The sequence below is a fragment of the Benincasa hispida genome, chromosome 3 (genome assembly GCF_009727055.1).
Source record: "Benincasa hispida cultivar B227 chromosome 3, ASM972705v1, whole genome shotgun sequence".
NCBI classification, from domain to species: Eukaryota; Viridiplantae; Streptophyta; class Magnoliopsida; order Cucurbitales; family Cucurbitaceae; genus Benincasa; species Benincasa hispida.
Genome location: NC_052351.1, coordinates 3287477 through 3305880, shown reverse-complemented (window position 1 = coordinate 3305880; position 18404 = coordinate 3287477). Strand labels below are relative to the sequence as shown.

The following is an 18404-nucleotide window of genomic DNA, read 5'->3' as shown; positions in this document are numbered from 1 at the left end:
ACTCATGAAAGCGTGCCTTTGGGTTCGCCTCTTATGCCTACGCCTGTGATGCCCTTGTGCACTTCGGTCCAATGGAAAGACTAACAGATCACCGACTGAGTCCAATAGTGGGCCGCTTACTGAGTATACTTTTATACTCATCATTTTCTTTTCATGTTTTTTAGGTAAGGATAACGATAGACCGACACATGACAAGAGAGATCCGTGACCTGACCATTTGGACGGTTTACTGCTTCCGCACTTAGGTTTCATGTACTAGAGTTTGGTTAGGAGTTAGACATTTTAAGATCTTATGAAATATTCATTGAATTTATTTAATTATTATTTATTTTAAAGTTGGGTTAGGGATACCCCTAACAGTTTTTTTCCTCTTATTTGCCTATTTGAGCATTATTTAATTAAATAAATATTTTATCTCTTTTACATCATTATTCTTTGAGAAAATGTATTGTCACGCTTATGCATTCATAAAGTAACGTCCTAGAAAAATACTAGAAATTTGGGTCGTTGCAATAATTGTATTTATATTTTTCAACAAAACTCTGAATTTTAAAATAGTTTTGAAAAAATATTTAAAATATTATTGTTAAAAAAACAAAATGAAAAATTAATGTAGAAGTGAAATGTAAAACAATAAGATATTTTCAGAATCATTTTTCATTTAAAAATATGTATCACCTACATTTTGAACTCAAAATCTCATGACTACAGATAATTGGTAGTCCACCACTATACCACCAATATATATATACACACGATTGTACAAAAGTATTATTAGTAGTATAAAATATAAAATATAATTTTTTTGCATAATCAAGGAATTGATCAAATCCAAGACTTAGAAGATATTATGATCTTTACTATTCATCAATCTTTTGACAACAAAATGAAAGTAAAACTCTAAAAACCTTTTTTCCGCTTCCACAATTTCCCAACCGTTTTTAAAATTGTAAAAATAAAAATTCAATTAATTACCAAATAAGTTTGTTTTTGAAACAAAAAAATAGAAAACCAAAAAGTTCCTTATGTTACAATATATGAATTTTTTGTATCTTATCCTTCCTGAAACTTTAATTGATTTTATTTTTAATAAATTTTTAAATGTTAGATGTAAAATAGATAATTTTATTTTTCGATCTTTTTTATATGTATTATTATTTTTCAAACATCAAATGTGAGATACGAAATGGAAATTTGAAATTTAAGTCCGATCCAACAAAAATAAATTCTGTCAACTATGGCTATGGCTGAATTATGTACATATGGTTTCGATTTTTCTAATCATTGATATTATTTTATTTATATCTTGTTCCTTAGAAAAAAAAATATTATTTGTATCTCGCCACTCACTTTTCGCCACGTGGATGATGTGTCCATCGAATGCTAATTCTTCCGCGAGAAGATTCAGAGCTAGTGGATTAAAATTTTAAATTTTCGCGCTCTGAACTGGCATTTTGTCCCTATACTTTTCTCTTTCCTCCATGATTTCTACGTTAAATTACATTAATGGATTAATTGTTATACATATATATGTATATGTTAGGTTTTTTAATCAATTAATTAATTAACTATATATATATTTATATATATTTAGTTCAAACAGGAAGAAAGGCAGGGAAAAAAAACATTCCTAAAGTCCCACCAATATTAGAGTCTCGTTTGATAACCATTTGGTATTTTATTTTGTTTTTAAAAATTAAGTTTATTTTATCCACATTTATTACAATGATTTGTATATTTCTTAAGTAAAATGGTTGATTTCTTAGCCAAATTTCAAAACCAGAAGTAACTTTTTGAAAACTATTTTGTTTAGTTCTCAAAATTTGGCTGGATTTTTTAAACCATCGGTAAAAAGTAGATAACAAATGAAAAAATTTAGAGTTAAAAGTAATGTTGTTTAATTTTCAAAAACAAAAACAAAAAATAAAATGGTTACCAATCGAGCCTTAACTTTTCAAATGTTTATTTTTTGAAAAAAGTTGAAGGGTATTTTTTAATTAACCTTTTAAGGGTTAATTTTGAAAACAGTCATTGTGGAAAAAAATTAAAATATTTGATAATCACTTAAAATTGTTTTTATCAAAAGAGTTTAAATAAAAATGATTTTGTTGAGTTGAGAAAATTGGTTGGGTCGAAAACAAAAATATGAGTAATTTTAAATTTTATTTTATAAACAAAATCATATATCAAATTATTGCATACAAACCCATGATAGATTGACATGTATATACAATTATATCAATTTATCAATATGTTTATAATTAGTAAGATTGCACTGTTGTTGTGAACTTAAATTTAACTCAACTGATTTGTACTTACTATCAAGGTTAGCGATTCAATCTCCATAACACCACTAGACAAAAAGAAGAGAAAATTATTTTACTTTTGTAAAAATTATTGAATATATAAACTAATCTTGGTTATTGTTTTTTTAGTTTATAAATACATAAGAATGGGAAACTTGAACCTCTGAGCATTTAATCGACAATACATATTCTATAACAGTTGAATTATGCTTATACGCTGATCAACATTATTATGATTCATTAAGTTATACTCATGCAGTAAATGAACGTATTTACGAGCTAGTATGGTCAGACCACTCTAAAGCACGGTTCATTTGTTCTGAAAAAAACTGTACAGCTTCTATTTATAATGCTTTTAGAACTATCCACTAGATACTCTAATCCATAGAGGAATTATCATTAGTTAAAACACAACTAGCCACTAGATACTCTAATAATACAATGGAAAATTCATCTCTCTTAAAAAAAGTTGCAGACTCGATGGAGGTATAGGTATAGATAAACAAAATACCATTTAGATTACCAATAATCTTTACAAGAGCACGAACCGTCTTTAAAATGATGAAACCTACTACGATCCCTTATGACAATCTCACGTTCAAAAACCTTGGATATGATTTTGATTGCCAGATGACAATCTGCACAAATTCTCAAATTCTTCATGATTCTAATTGGAGTTTTTGGTGGGGTGTTAACCAACATAAAAGCAATAGCAACTTTCTCTGTGTGATGAGACAAAGCTGTCTCCTTTTCTTCCTCTTCTATATCTGCAAGAACATTAACCGTGCGAGGAACATATCCTTCAATTTTCAACAACTCGGTGATCTTCGTCAGCATTGCATATGTCTCCTCACTTTGAGGATGAGATCTATCACCCATGATAAATTTATAAACACGATTTTTCAACTCGACTAGGCTATAGCCAGGAGTTTTCTTCACTCCTTTCATAAGCATCATCCTCCTCACGTTTTGCACGTCCAGCCAACGACGCTCCGATGCATAAAGGTTCGAGAGAAGGACAAAGTCGCCAGTGTGCTTTGGTTCTAAGAGCAGGATTTCAGCTCTTGCAACCTCACCCAGTTCCAAATGGCCATGAATTGTGCAAGCTCCCAACAAGGTCCGCCAAATTACCGCATTGGGCGGGACAGACATGTTTCGAATATAATCGTAAGCATCTCCGACCTTGCCTGCCCTGCACAACAAATCAACCATACAGCCGTGGTGCTCAATTCTTGGCAAGATCCCATATTCTTCTTTCATCCTTCTAAAGTAATTGAAGCCTTCATCAACCATACCACAGTGGCTACAAGCATACAAAACTCCAACAAATGTGATCTCACTAGGCTTCAACCCCTTCCTTTCCAACTCCCCAAACAGCTCAAGAGCTCGATTTCCCAATCCATTAACAGCCAATCCAACAATCAGAGAAGTCCAAGAAACCACACTCCTCTCTTCCATTTCATCAAACATCTTCAGTGCATCCCTAATGTTCCCACATTTGGAATAAAGATCAAGAAGGGCATTGCTAGCATGTAGATTCTGTATTAAACCAACCTTCAACATATACACATGAACCCTCTCCCCCAAGGCCAGTGCCCCAAGCTCAACACAAGCAGATAACAAACTAACCATAGTGAACCCATCAGGCTCCACGCCCTCAAATCCCATTTCCCTAAAAAGGGTCAGAGCTTCATTAGCCATTCCATTGAGAGCAAAGCCATTAATAACAGAGTTCCAAGCCACAAGATCTCTGTCAGACATAAACTCAAACACCTGGTACGCACTCTCAGCAAACCCAAAAACAGAGTACATGTGAACCAACGAATTCTGAACAAAAAGCAACGAATCAAACCCATTTCTAACAACAACAGAATGAATTCCCTCGCCTAGCCTAACATCCATCAACTTAGCAACAGCCTTGAAAAGAAAGGGAAAAGTATGCGTATCAGGAAGAATCGAAGACGCGGCGCGCATTTGGGAATACAACTCTATGGCCGGACTGGGATTCTCACTCTCGGCAAATCCTCTAATCATGGTGTTCCAAGTGAAGATATTGGGGGCTTGAATCTGATTGAAAATTAGGGTCGCATAGGACATTGGGGCCGAGAGGGAGACGAGAGCGAAGATTAGGTGCTTGTTGAAGTCGGGATTTGGGGGTGGGACGCCATGTCTGATGGAGAATGCGTGGATTTGCTTCAGCTGGGATTGGGAGGAGCCGCATAGTTGTAAGAGAGAGATGCATTTTCTGAGGATGAAAGAGAGGTGATTTTCAGGGAAATTTTGTGAGGAGGAAGTCGAAGCGATGGAACGTGCAGTGGAATAGAGGAGAGATCGTTGGGTTGAGCGCATTAGTACGTGCTTGGATGTTTGGTAAGTGGAAAAAGAGAATAAAATCCACTCGATCTACCAATGCCCGTGAATTATGAATGAGTTCGTTTGCGTCAACTTTTGGACCCAATCCAATAATTTAGATTATTAACTTATTTTATCCAAATAATTCTTATTAAAAAAATAAATACAAGTTAAAGTCATAAAATATTTGGATTGAATTGGTTCGGATTGATCATATTATTTTTATTCTAAAAGAAAGTAGGTTGTTGTTAGGTAAAAATTTGATTGAATTATTTTCATATGTTAAATTAAAATTAGCAACTTAATTTCAACTTATATAATGAATATTTTCTTTCTAAAGTACTAAAGATTATTTTTAGGAGTTATTGAATAATAAATTATCCAAAAAACGATAAAACTGTTGGATGTATGTCCTAACACTCGTAGTTTGTAATGTTAAACGTATTTTATTATTAATAAATATGTTATTGATAGTTATTCAATAAAGCTGTTATTGAATATGTGAATTGCGTTTGTAAAGTCTAAATCCAATAAACTAAAGATCTATGACTATTATTTGAATACATTAACATTACGTGGAGACATAAGAGTGAATCAAGTTTATAAATAATCAAAGCAATCTATAGTATACAAATAAGGTTGGTACCTTATTCTTGTGACACTATCGGATGCGACCCACATTTGGTTACATTCAACTTGCTTCTCAAATTATAGATGGTACTCAAAATATAGATGTTGGGATTGAAATTATTTACTATATTTGTTCTCCTTTCTTGCTATTTTGACCGATAAAGAGGTGAGGATTGAGAGATTAGAGGAATTGAGTGTAAGATATGCGTATACAATGCAGTCTAGAAAAATATTTTATTTTCTCATGTAAACTGCTTATCAGTGAGTTCTTGGAAACTTTATATACTTTCTCTATATTTGTTGTAAGTTCTCTCTCTTGTTTCTTATATTTGATGACTCCAATTTCATGGAAAAGCTTTGTTATCCTAATTATATAAGCCAATTAGAATTATTTTGACACACATGCACATATATCGTGGCAAAGTGAGAAGCAAAATGGAAAAAAATTTGAAAAAATAGGACAAAGAGATGTGAACAAGATAATTAGGGAAAGATAGAGATATGGATAAAAGAGTTAGAAAATATGTAAGGAGAAATTATTAAATTAATTTAATATTATGATTTTTCTTTTTTAGAATATTATTGTATATTCATTAATATATTTATATAAATTTGAATAAATTTATGGATGTACGGTTAACTAATACAAAGATATGTTAATTGATCATTTTCTTCTTTTCTTATATTAATAAAATAGAATAGTTTTGTATTTTTATACTTCCCTTTAGATTTTTTTTTTTTCTTTTTGACGGTGTTCCTTTAACAACGTATTAAACAAACTCAATATTTTGAAAATAAGAATGGAAATCTACTTTAAAAAATAACTTTTTTTTTTTAATTATTATTCTCTTCCAAATCAAAGATGAAGATGCGAGATAAAAAGAAAAAGAAAAAATAGGGAAGATAGAGATATAGACTATTATGGGAAAATTAAGATATGCATAGATATTTAGGGAGAGACTATTAATATTAATTTAATATTCTTTCTTTTTAATCTAATTCTACAATATAAATTTTCTCCCATTTGTTGTTGATAGAATAAATTTTATAGCGTCAACTAACACCAAGGACTCTTTTTTCATTTTTTAATTAATAAATAAAATAAATGTATGATTATTCCCTAATACAAGGTATATTTTCCCATAATTTAATTATTCTATTTTTTTGTTTTTGTAAAATAGAGATTATAGGATAAAATGTAATTTTTATAAAAATAAATAAATAAATAACCAAAAAAAAAAAAAAATCCCCCTCCCCTCCTTTAAAAAAAAAGGAAAATAGATGTTTATTAAGCCTCATGGGTAGAATTAGAATCGGAGTTCTGTTCGAATTAAAAGCGCACATGCAGAAGCAATTAGAATCTTAAGTACTTTAATTACATTAATTTTGAGGATTAAGTATGCACGTTCATAATATGAAAATAGGGTTTTGCGATTACAATCTTTTTAGAAACTCAAAATTGATGCAATTCCTTAGTTAATTATGATCACGAACACGTCCTAGACCACAGCTAGAGTCTTCTCCGCTATTCTCAGACTTAGAACTAATTGTGGGATCCAAATTGTGGTGAAATTGAAGGGATTTAGAGAGTTTGTGTGTTTAGAACAAATTCTTCCCTAGTTTTCAACTTTGCATGAATTTTATTTCAATTAAGTTTTCTCTTATTTATAGAGAAATTCATGCAATTGATATTGCATGAGAGATTGATACCAAAACAACATGCACAAGTGGGGATTGAAGTGTTAAAATTAGTGGGAAATTTAGGATTTTTCCTCTAACCCTAATTGATTTTCACAAAATCAATTTAAAAATGAATTTAAATTTACACATCCAAATTTGTAATTATAACTTAAAATAAAACTACTTCAAATGATTAATTTTAAATAAAATTTATTTCTTTTAAAACAAAATTTAAATAAAATTAATTATAATAATTAATTTTAAATCAAATTAATTTTTAGTAATTAATTAAACAATTTAGTTAATATAAATAATTTAATATCAGACATTAAATTAATAAATAACACCAATCCCGAACATGAATTAATATTCATGTGTCATATTTAAATCACATTTAAATATTCTCTAACTCTCTGATTTGTTTAATTCGACAATCAAACATCAATTATATCACATATAATTAACAATAATTCCCTAAACTGAATTTGAATGTGTCAAATTCTCTCATCACATTGTCATAAGGTTTAGTCTGATATGATCTAGCAGGGGAACTAATGGACCTACAGATCATGAGCTCCAACGATATGAGATTAACCAGCTCAACTCTTTAACCTAATTAACCAACATTTGTTAACTACCGAGACACTCCACTAAAGCGCAGTAGTTGTACTCTCCTCACTGTAGATATATTTATGTCCATTTGATTTAACCATGATTAGTAAGTCAATCCTTCATGGTTGTTCATAATTACAATTGGGTCAAAATTACCGTTTTGCTCATGTAATTATATCTTGCTCCTTAAGTCCAACCGATCCTTTAATGAACAGTTGGTTCATGGTCCAACCAACAAACCAAGTCCCTCTCGGGCCAATGAGAGGGTGGGACCCCTTGTTCAAGACTCGGAGTCAGCACATTAGAGAACAACCTATTTACTGTCCTTAGAATTAGATATGAATGAATTTTATTATTGCAGTACTATGTCCCTAACTATCTACCCGGTCTTGCCCTTAAAATGGAAGACTTATTGAGTCGGCGATGTTGAGCTACACTTACCCATGCAAATTAAAGGATAATCCCAAATAAACAGGCATAATTAGCTCAGGATTAAGATATAGTTACCTAGGCCATCAATATGAAATAGTCAGTTTTATTAGTAAACGACGTTATAAAGTAAAAGTGACTATTTCGTGGTTCGGTCTTATGCAAACTCATTGCATAGGATGTCCCCACTCGTATATCTCCACATGAACGATTCTAGATTACATCGTTTGCATCAAAGACAAAGTGAGTCGCATCCATAGTGTTTGCAGGTTAAGTTATCCAACCCTATCTCTATACTATAGACCGTTTTGGCTATTACTCGAACTTGATCCACTTTTATGTCTCCACTAACATTCAAGTATTCATGTTATATCCAGAAGTTCTTAGTTTATTGGATTTAAGGTTAAAAAGGTACAAATCACATATTCAATAACATTCTTACTGAATAACCTCACAATAACAACTTTATTGTCAAATAGAATATGTTAAATGTTTACAAACCACGAGTTTAGGACATACAACCTAATAAATTTCCCTCATTCGACACAATTTCAACAGTCGAATGGGGGGAAATCAGACCACCAAATATCGCTTAAAAGAAAGTCTCTTGCACCTTTGCCAATACAATTAGCAAGCAAATTAAAATTTCTATTTATGTGAGCAAAAGAAATATCATCGAAGAAACCAACTAATCTTCAGATTTTTTTTTCAAGCCAGCAAACATCTTCGATCCACATTTCAGTTCTTTTGGTTACCATATTAACAACTTAGAAGCAATCAAACTCAAGAGTAACATCTGTGGTTGGATAGATCAAGGTCGCAAGTTGAAGGCCCTTGAGAATAGCCCTTATCTCTGCTGACGGCATTGGGTAGCTCATATTTAACGATGAGGCAAACATCGCAATTAGCTTATCGGAGGAATCACAAATTGGAACTCTGAAACCAGAAGAGGATGAAACCTCCTCTTAAGTAGCATCAACGTTAATTTTTAGCCTGTCTTGATAAGGAGGAATCCAAGAGTTGGGCTTAATGATCATGCCAACAAGATGAGCTGATTTAATCAACCACGCAACAAACATAATCATTTTTATATCAACATATCTAGTTGCTTCATATCTAGCTGGATGGAATTTTTTCACCCTTATTTAAGTTGTTTGTATTGGACCAAATTACCTAACAAGCAATTGCAATCAGGTTTAACTCTTCCTCAGTACAATTATTGTTCAACATAAACCATCTATCAATAAAGCTACAATTGAAATTAAACTGCAGGAGATGATTCGAAGATATGTTCTGCCAAAAAGAGCGAGCTTGAGTGCAGGAAAACAAAGTATGGTCGATACTTTCATAATCATATGAACAGATAGGGTCCAGGGAGGAATGTTTTATAAAAGTCAATTTTATTGGTAAGATATTTTGCAATGCTCTCCAAAAGAAATGTTTTATTTTCGAAGGAACTCTCAAACTCCAAATATTTTTCCATACCTTTTCCATAGAATTAGAGCTTGGGGACTGAGCATAAAGTTGAGATATTTGAAACCATTTATAGCCGCTTTTAACTGTGTAAACACCATACTTATCAAAGTGCCAGATTACTTTATCTTCAATGGAAGGATTTAAGGGAATTTTCTTAATAACTTCCATATCTTCAAGCATGATAGCTTTCTTAAAAAGCTCTATATTCCAATTGTCCCCTTGGTCGACAAAATCAGCAACAAAAAACTATAAAACTCATGGTTAATACAAATAAGCTTAAAAAAAAAAAAACATCGAATTGAATTCCTTCTTGCTACTCTATATTGATTCTTTTCCTTTAAAAAACTACCACCCCTTAACAAACTTTTCCACAAATATGAAGCTTTTGGACAAAGAACAACATCCATGAGAGAGCAATTGGGAAAATGCTGTTTAAGAATCTAGATACAAGACTATTTGGATTGGCATATATTTCTAGAACTATTTGGCTACCAAAGCAATGTTAAACCCTTCCAAATCTCTAAGGTTTAATCAGCCCATAGCCTTAGGAAGACACAAGTTTTTCCATTTAACTCAATGGATTTTCTTCTTTTCATTAGAGGAACCCTACCAAAATTAGCAAACATACGGGTGATATTGACACAAAAAGTTTTTGAAAGCTTAGAGATACTCATTCCATATGTGGGAATTGCTTGCCCTACACTTTTAATCAAGACTTCCTTACCACCAACAGAGAAAAAAGAACGTTCCCAGCCATCACCAACTTTCCATACCTTGTCTGCAATATATTGAAATCTTTGCTTTTTCTTATAGATAAAGAAAATGGTAGTCCTAAGTATAAGCCAAGGTCCTCAACTAATTGTACACCAAGAATATTTCTGAGGAAGCTTCTTCTATCTTTTTTCACATTTGGGGATATAATGATGGCAAACTTTGAGTAGTTTATTAAAGCTCTTAATGCCTCCTCACAAACCTTGAAAACATTTTAAGGTTAACAAGCTTCACCTCATTTGCACCATAAAACATTAAACTGTAATTAGAAAACAATAAATGGGAGATCACAAGGCATGGGGAAGCACAAGAAATTCCACCAATATTGCCTCTTTTCATAACTTGCTGCATAATAAATGAAAGGTCATCAGTAATAATAAGGAAAAGATAGGGAGAAATGGGATCACCTTGACGAAGACCCCTACTTAGAATAATGTTGCCCTTCAGTTCTCTATTCAGTAATAATGAGAATTGACCGTATAAATGCAGTTACTCATGAGATCAATCCACCTAGGATGAAAACCCATCTTAAACATAATGGCTTTCAGGAATGACTATTCAACATGGTCATAAGTTTTATTGAGATCTAGCTCGATAGCAGCTACCCTTCTTCTAACTTTCTTATTTTTAATAAAGTGTATACATTCGTGACCAATCATAACATTATCATTAATGGATTTGCCAACAATGAAAGTAGACTATGGTAGAGAGATTATATCACACAAAACATTCTTCAACCGGTTAGCAATAACTTTGGATAAAATTTTGTAGTTGACATTATAGCTTATAGGACAATAATCTTCAACCTTAAGGGGGTGTTTGGCTCACCAACATGAGTTAAGTTGAGTTGATATAATATACCAATTTAATGTTTGGCCCACTAACTTTAAATATTGATGGAATTGAGTCGGTATATTTTACTAACTCACTCGACTCTCCCATCTTCCAACGTTTTCAATAGCTTCACTTACGGTCACTTACGACAACTATCGTCGTCACACTCTGGAAACAAACTCTTGGCTCTGACAACTACCTCTGATGAAAACTTTGGTGACCGACTCCCGACTCCGACAACCACCTCCAATGACAACTCTGACGAGCTATTTCAAGCTATGACAATCACCTCCAATAACCAACTCCGATTACAAACTCCATCGAAAATTACTTTCGAAGATCAACTTTATGACCACCTTCGAGCGAGCAACTCCAACGACCAACTCTAGCTTTGACAACCACCTCTGATGACAAACTTCGGCAACTAACTTCAGTACCACCTTCATGTGACCAACTTCTGGCTCCGACTACAAACTTTAGTGAAAATTATCTTCGATGATCAACTTTGACAACTACTTCCGACTATTATAAGATTGATGACTGTTAAAATATGTTGTAGGGTACTTGATTATATAAATAATAGTATTTTTTCTATATTAAGTGTGATATTTATATGCAAAAATTTGTAAAATATATTTTTATTTAATTGAATTCACATATCAAATGAGTGCTAAGAATATTTAGAAAAGTATGTATGTAGTTGCAAAATATGTAACACATAAAATGAAAATTTTTTAGCAAGAATTAGTAACAATTTGAGAATTTTTCTTTAATGAATCCTCCAAATTTGGAGGACCTGAAAGTGAATTTATTGAAGAAACGTGGTGGCATTCCATTGGTTACTAAGATGATGTGAGAGATTCAATCAAAAAATTGATGATAGAGTAAAAATATATAGCAATAAAAGAATAAAAAGAAGAAGATATAAAATTCATGGAGAAAAGTTAGGAATCAGATGTTTTAATTTCTTTTTTATTTCTCATTTTATTTAACCATATTTCTACAATAAATATATTGGGCAGTTGTTATTCATTGCCAAAAAAAAAAAGAAATAAATAAATAAACAATTAAAGAGAAAAAATTGCAATCCATATTTTATTCAGACAAAGATGATTAGAATTATCGAATAAAAAAGTTTCAAAACAAAAATAGTAATCACAAAAGTAGATTATTTAGAGTTTAAAAATTTGTACCAGATATCCCAAACATATGAACTCAACTCTACACCCCAAAGACAGACATATAAACTGAGACCAAATAACTATGCACCCCAAACTCAGACATATGAACTTCACAGACATACGAACTCCAGTCATCCTATCTCAACTTAGCATCCCAAACAACCCCTAACAGGTTTAGGAACTTTGGGGATTAAAACACTATTAGTTTTATTCCACTTTGCAAAGCTCCTGAAATTATTCAAAATCTCAAAAAAAAAAAAAAAAAAAAAAAATCTTCAATTGTTTTTGGCCCTACAGCATCTCAATATTTTTTGTAAAAAATAGTCGAAAATCAATAAGGTCCTGACGCTTTTTTTAGGAACATTTGGGAGATAGCCATTGTAACGACCCGATCAGGACTCAAGTTAGGCCGTTACTAAACACATGCATGCAAGGAACTTAAAACGACATGAAATAAATGCTAAATAAATAAGGTAAATTCAAAATACCTTTATTAAATTCAAATATTAAAAACAAATAATAGGGTACCCATAAATCATAAATGATAATAAATAGGTCTGAAAACAAATCTTAATAGTAAGTTTCAAATATCAAAACTGAAAATTGAAAAAACCATGAAAAGAAATATAAATATCATGAGGGAAAGTATAAAACTGGTCCCAAAGGCTCGATCACAAATTCCCCTTGTCAATCGTCGGTGTATCTCTATCTTTACCTGAAACAACAACAAGAGAAAGGATGAGTATAAAATACTCAGTAAGTAAGCCCACTACTGGGGTCAGGCTAGGCATATGCCCTCTAGATGCCTACCTCTGGTGAAAACATATAAATTTCTCTAGTCCTTATGGGACACATACATACGTGGAAAACTTATTTTTATCCTACTGTAGTTAAGTATGCCCACTACATCTAGTAAGTCTCATAGGACCCACAACCTCTGGTGAATCCCGAAGGAAAGCACCACCTCTGGTGGATCCCGAAGGAAACCACAACCTCTAGTGAATCCCGAAGGAAACCACCAGCTCCGTTGAATCCCGAAGGAAACACAACCTCTGGTGAATCCCGAAGGAAATACAACATCTACTGTGCATCTAACTAATCAGTGATGATACTATCAAAATCTCAACATCACAAGTATCATAACATGGTTCCATAACATACATATACACCTCAACATCATGGCTCTACAACATACATATACCTCTTGTCATTCTAGTCTCATAACATACATATACATCTCATCATCATGGTTCTATAACATACATATACATCTCGTCGTCCTAGTCTCATAACACACATATACATCTCATCATCCTCAAATTCAGTAAGATCTCCAAGAATAATAATATACTCAAATTATGCTAACATTCAAACATCTCTATGCGCACCTAGTCTTTTAAATCCTCGTGTCAGCAAGGCATACATAAATATCAAACCATCAATATATCTTCAGCAAATCATAATTATCAATAATTGACTCTAATCCTTTCAAACATTAGTCAATGAAGGCATATATGAATATCACGTTAACTAATGATCCTCTATAAATCATAATTATCATTGCATTGCACTAGAGCAGTTCCAGTATTAAGATTACTTACCTCAAAATTATGCCTAAGCGACACGCAAATTAATTTCCTCCTAACTTAGATGAATCGTGAATCGTGCCTAAACATAATCCAAATTTACAATTAATAAAAATGGCTTAGTTCCAATACCCAAATTAACCAAATAATTCCCAATAATCTGACCCAAAATGTGTTGGTCTGAACATCACCTCATACTACAAAATCAATACAACTTGACAACTCTAGTCACAAATTCAACCTTTAATCTCGATGGGCAGTCGCTTTGAACCTTCAATTCCAACCTTCAATATCACAATTGAGTCAATAAATAAGCAATTACTGAAGGATCTCTTACCGTAGAGTTACATGTGTGCCTTCGGATCACTCCGATCTCACAGTGACCGAAATACATATTATACATTCATATGCACAGTTATGCAAACAAATATTAATTAACGGTATACTAAGAACAATAAAATAACAAGGGAATGAGTGTCATACCAGTTGAAGACAATCTTCAAACTTCGGAACTCAATACAACGGAACCCTCCACGCGATCTACCAACGCCTAGCAGCAGCATCAACAACAGCAACACAAACAACCGCACGAACACGAACGCCGTGGGGATGACACCACCAGAAAAGAACCCCCGGTATTCTCAGAGTGAGAACCCAAAGCGTGGTCTTTGGTGAATTTGGTAGAGGAAGGAGGAAGCACGAATCGTGTAGGTGATAAGCAAGTGGAAGGGAAAAATGTATTATCGCATAGCACGCTGCTTATCGTTTAGAAGACACTACACGATCGTGTAGGTTTTACTGAACGATCGTTTAGGAAATGGTATACGATCGATTAGAGAAGCTATGTGATCGTGTAAGAATTAGTGTGCGATCGTTTAGGCGCGAAGAGGACGATCATTTAGGTGGAGAGTTACTATCGTATAGGCTCTCGAAACTTTAAGCGATTGTTTACGATTCACCAACACACGCCTGCGATTTATTTTGGACGATTGAACAAACTCTCCAAAAAAATGAAACAATTTCATTTTTATTTCATCGGTTACAATAACCAACTCACCTCAGCTCTCAAATCAGACGAATCTTCAAAATGGTAGGTTTGAATCGGCGACCTGGCCATTTGCACCCATACAAATCAAAGGAACTCCTGGAGTGAATTCCATCTTGTGTAGCTGAGTTTCCAGCTCCCAAATCAGACGAATCCCCAAAATGGTAGGTTTGAATCGGTGATCTGGCCACTCACACCCATAAAAATCAAAGGACCACCCTCAATGGCAGGAATTTCCAACTCATTCAGGATTGAGGTCATGTTACCTATGGTCATCCTACTGAAGTGAAGTCTCTGTCATGAACAGTGTTATATAACAAGATGTTAACACTTCGTGGTCAGGTCTTATACAAACTCTTTGTATAGGACGCCCCCGCTCGCATGTCCCCAATACGAATGATCAGAATCAGACCATCTGTGACAAGTCACAATACTTGTGACCATTCCACTGTTGGGATTGGTGTCCTAATTCTCCTAGAGTCTTGTTGTTTTGTAAAGATACACATTGTTCCATGAATAGGATGAGTGTTATTTAATTATGACATTTACTTGTATCCAATAAACAAAGCTCATCGGTTATCTTATGTGAACTTAAGTATGTATATGTGATATACAAGTGGATCATACCTTAAGTGATAACCTAAATATGTTTGTAATATAAGGATTAAGGTGGGATACTTGATCCTGGTCATACTACAGATACGGCTCGCTTTGTAGAAGTTTGCAAGTGTTGTAAACTACTACAGATAGTAGATCCTGACCATTCATGTGGAGACGTGCGAGCAGGGGTGTCCTATACAAAGAGTTTATATAAAACCTGAACCACGAGATGATTAGACTCTGTATATAACGTCGTTTATACTAGAGACTTATATCTCACCTAAACTACCACAGGTGACACGACCTCAATCCTTGGAAGCATGAGTGCATCCTTGTCACTTATGTTCTCTTTTTTTATATATACTTTTTTTTAATAATAATTTAATGTTATTTTTAATAAACAATTTTGTCTAAAGTTTTTGTAATGTATTTTTTTAAATAAAATAGTTAATATTTTCATAATAGTTTAATGTTATTTTTGAAAAACAATTTTACTTCCATGTTCTTGTAAAATATTTTTAAATAAAATAGATTAACCATGTTTTCTTCAAATATTATTGTTTTTAAATAGTTTTTAATGAATTTTTTTAATATAATATTTAAAACAAAATGTGTTTTTTTAATGAATAGAATGTAAATTTTTGGAAATGTTGACAATTTTATTTATGAAATTCAATTTCAGGTAAGCATTGCTAGAAATAATTTTGTTTTCTAATATTGATCCATATAATTTAAGTAATTAATAATTGTTATTTTTGTACACACAGTAAATATTACCTAAGTTATTATTAGTGGTGAGCAGGTAATTGTCCGAAATGTGGGCAGTTATCTAAGTTAGCGGTGAGTGGGTAATTGCTTGAAATGTGGTCAATTGACTATATATATACGTGATAGAAAGTTCTTCTTGTGTGCTCTCTCGCAATCTCTGGGTGAATTAAATAATATACGGTATTGGGATTGAAAAATATCAATTTAAAGAATTTTGGATATTTATTATTGAATCATCGAGTAAGTGTTCATTTAGTTAACATATGTATCTTGGTTGATTTAATTATCCTATTAGAATCCATGAGTGATAATCTCTTTTGTATTTGAGTTTAAATGATGCTAACAATGATGTTACTCTATTTTATTTAAAAAATAGATTACAAAAATAAAGTTGTTTAATAAAAAACAACATTTTATTATTATAGAAAGTTTTACGTATTTATTTGAAAAATACATTACAATTTATTTTCAAAAATACATTACAAAAACTTTGAAATAAAATCGTTTATGCAAAATAACGTTAAACTATTATTATTGAAAAAGAAAAAAAAAAAAGTGAGAGGGGATGCACTCCACCAAGATCCCGTACACAATTTTTTTTTTAAAAAAATAATAAAATAAAAGAGGGGACATGCTGATACTGTGAAGAAAGAATAATAAAAGATTAATTTGAAAAAAAAAAGGTGAAATTCATCTCTTAAATAGATACATTCCAATAAAGACAAGATTTTATCCTATTTTTCTAATATTTTTCAAAACAATTTTTTTCCTCCCCCAACCAAAAGTACCTTATTCATTCAATCGACCACAAAATTAAAGCTAGATATCACCGTTGAATGAGAAATTTTGGACTAATCACAAGTCACCACGTCGTTTGCTAAATTAACGACGAATTTCTAAATTATTGACTTTAGGTCCAATTAGAAGTTGACACATGTTCCGAATTGAATTGAAGACAAGTTTCGATAACATCACGCGGATGAATCAGATAAGATTAAATTGATGATACCCATGGCCTTGCTGGAAATACCGATGTCTGGATGAACTTGCTTCAACACCTTGAAGATGTAGATCTTCTACGTATCTACACTCTTCTTCGTCCTCTTCTTCTTCTTGTCTCCGGTAGCAGAGTATCATTCCTTCTTCAGCTTTTAAACGAATCGAATTCGATTCTCAAATTAAGTTCCTGGTGAAGTTGATAGGGTATCGCTGGTAATGGCTTGGAATCGTGTAAATGGGCCTGATTTGCTAGTAACGGTTCGGTAATCGCTGTAATTGATGATCGTCGCTAGTAAGGTTGTTCCAATACGTTGGCTCTCAAAATCTTTCCATCTAAGTTCAATTCCATTCTATTCAATTAGAATTAAAAATCACTGTATTCAAAATCTCAAGTCTATAAGCTTTAATCAATTTTTATATTCTAATTCAAGCAGCCAAATCGGGTGAGATAAATGTCAAATCCGCCAATTAAAATTTGGCCTCCAAATTTTAGTCAATATTTCGAATGGTTACTTGATATTGAGTTATGAATAATCCGAGTCAAAATTGGATATATTCAATTTTTCTCAAAATTCAGAAATCAACTTTTTAGTTGTCTATACTCATTTTTCAAGTAAAATTGAGCATATCCACATTTTTAGTCTAAACAAAATTGATCAAGATCAATTTCACATCAAATTTAGTCCGAATTCGAATAATTAATTGAATAAAGGGGACATAAATTCTACTTTAGGTTCAAATTAAATTTACTTAGTGAAATGTGTCAAACGACAAGATCAAATCAAAATTTTGAGACTAAATTCTTCAATATTTTGATCATGAGGCATTAATTAATGTAAAAAAGTCATACCTTTGATTCAAATTACATTTTTATTTTAGATTCATCACCCATATACGTGCATAAATTCGAAAAGAGCATTTTGGTGAATTGAGAAATTTTGAAATCACAGTCCATACGTCGTTGCTAATTACGCGATTTCTAAATCATATGACTTTGGGTCAATTAGAAGTTTGACACATGCCTGAATTTAAATTGAAACAAGTTTCGATGACGTCACGCGGATGAATCAGATTTAAGATTAAATTGATCAATTTGATATTACTATATTTGGGCTTAGTCCAAAAAAAAAAAAAA

At 32.3% G+C, this 18404-nt stretch overlaps 1 protein-coding gene across 1 annotated transcript; it reads right to left on the bottom strand.

Annotated features, from left to right (window-relative positions):
* Window positions 1-2799: 2799 nt before the first annotated feature.
* On the bottom strand, window positions 2800-4720 carry LOC120073941 (pentatricopeptide repeat-containing protein At4g21065). The gene has a single exon (XM_039026863.1). The coding sequence runs from the start codon at window positions 4653-4655 to the stop codon at window positions 2826-2828; it is 1830 nt and encodes a 609-aa protein (XP_038882791.1). The 5' UTR covers window positions 4656-4720; the 3' UTR covers window positions 2800-2825.
* Between the last annotated feature and the right edge of the window lie 13684 nt (window positions 4721-18404).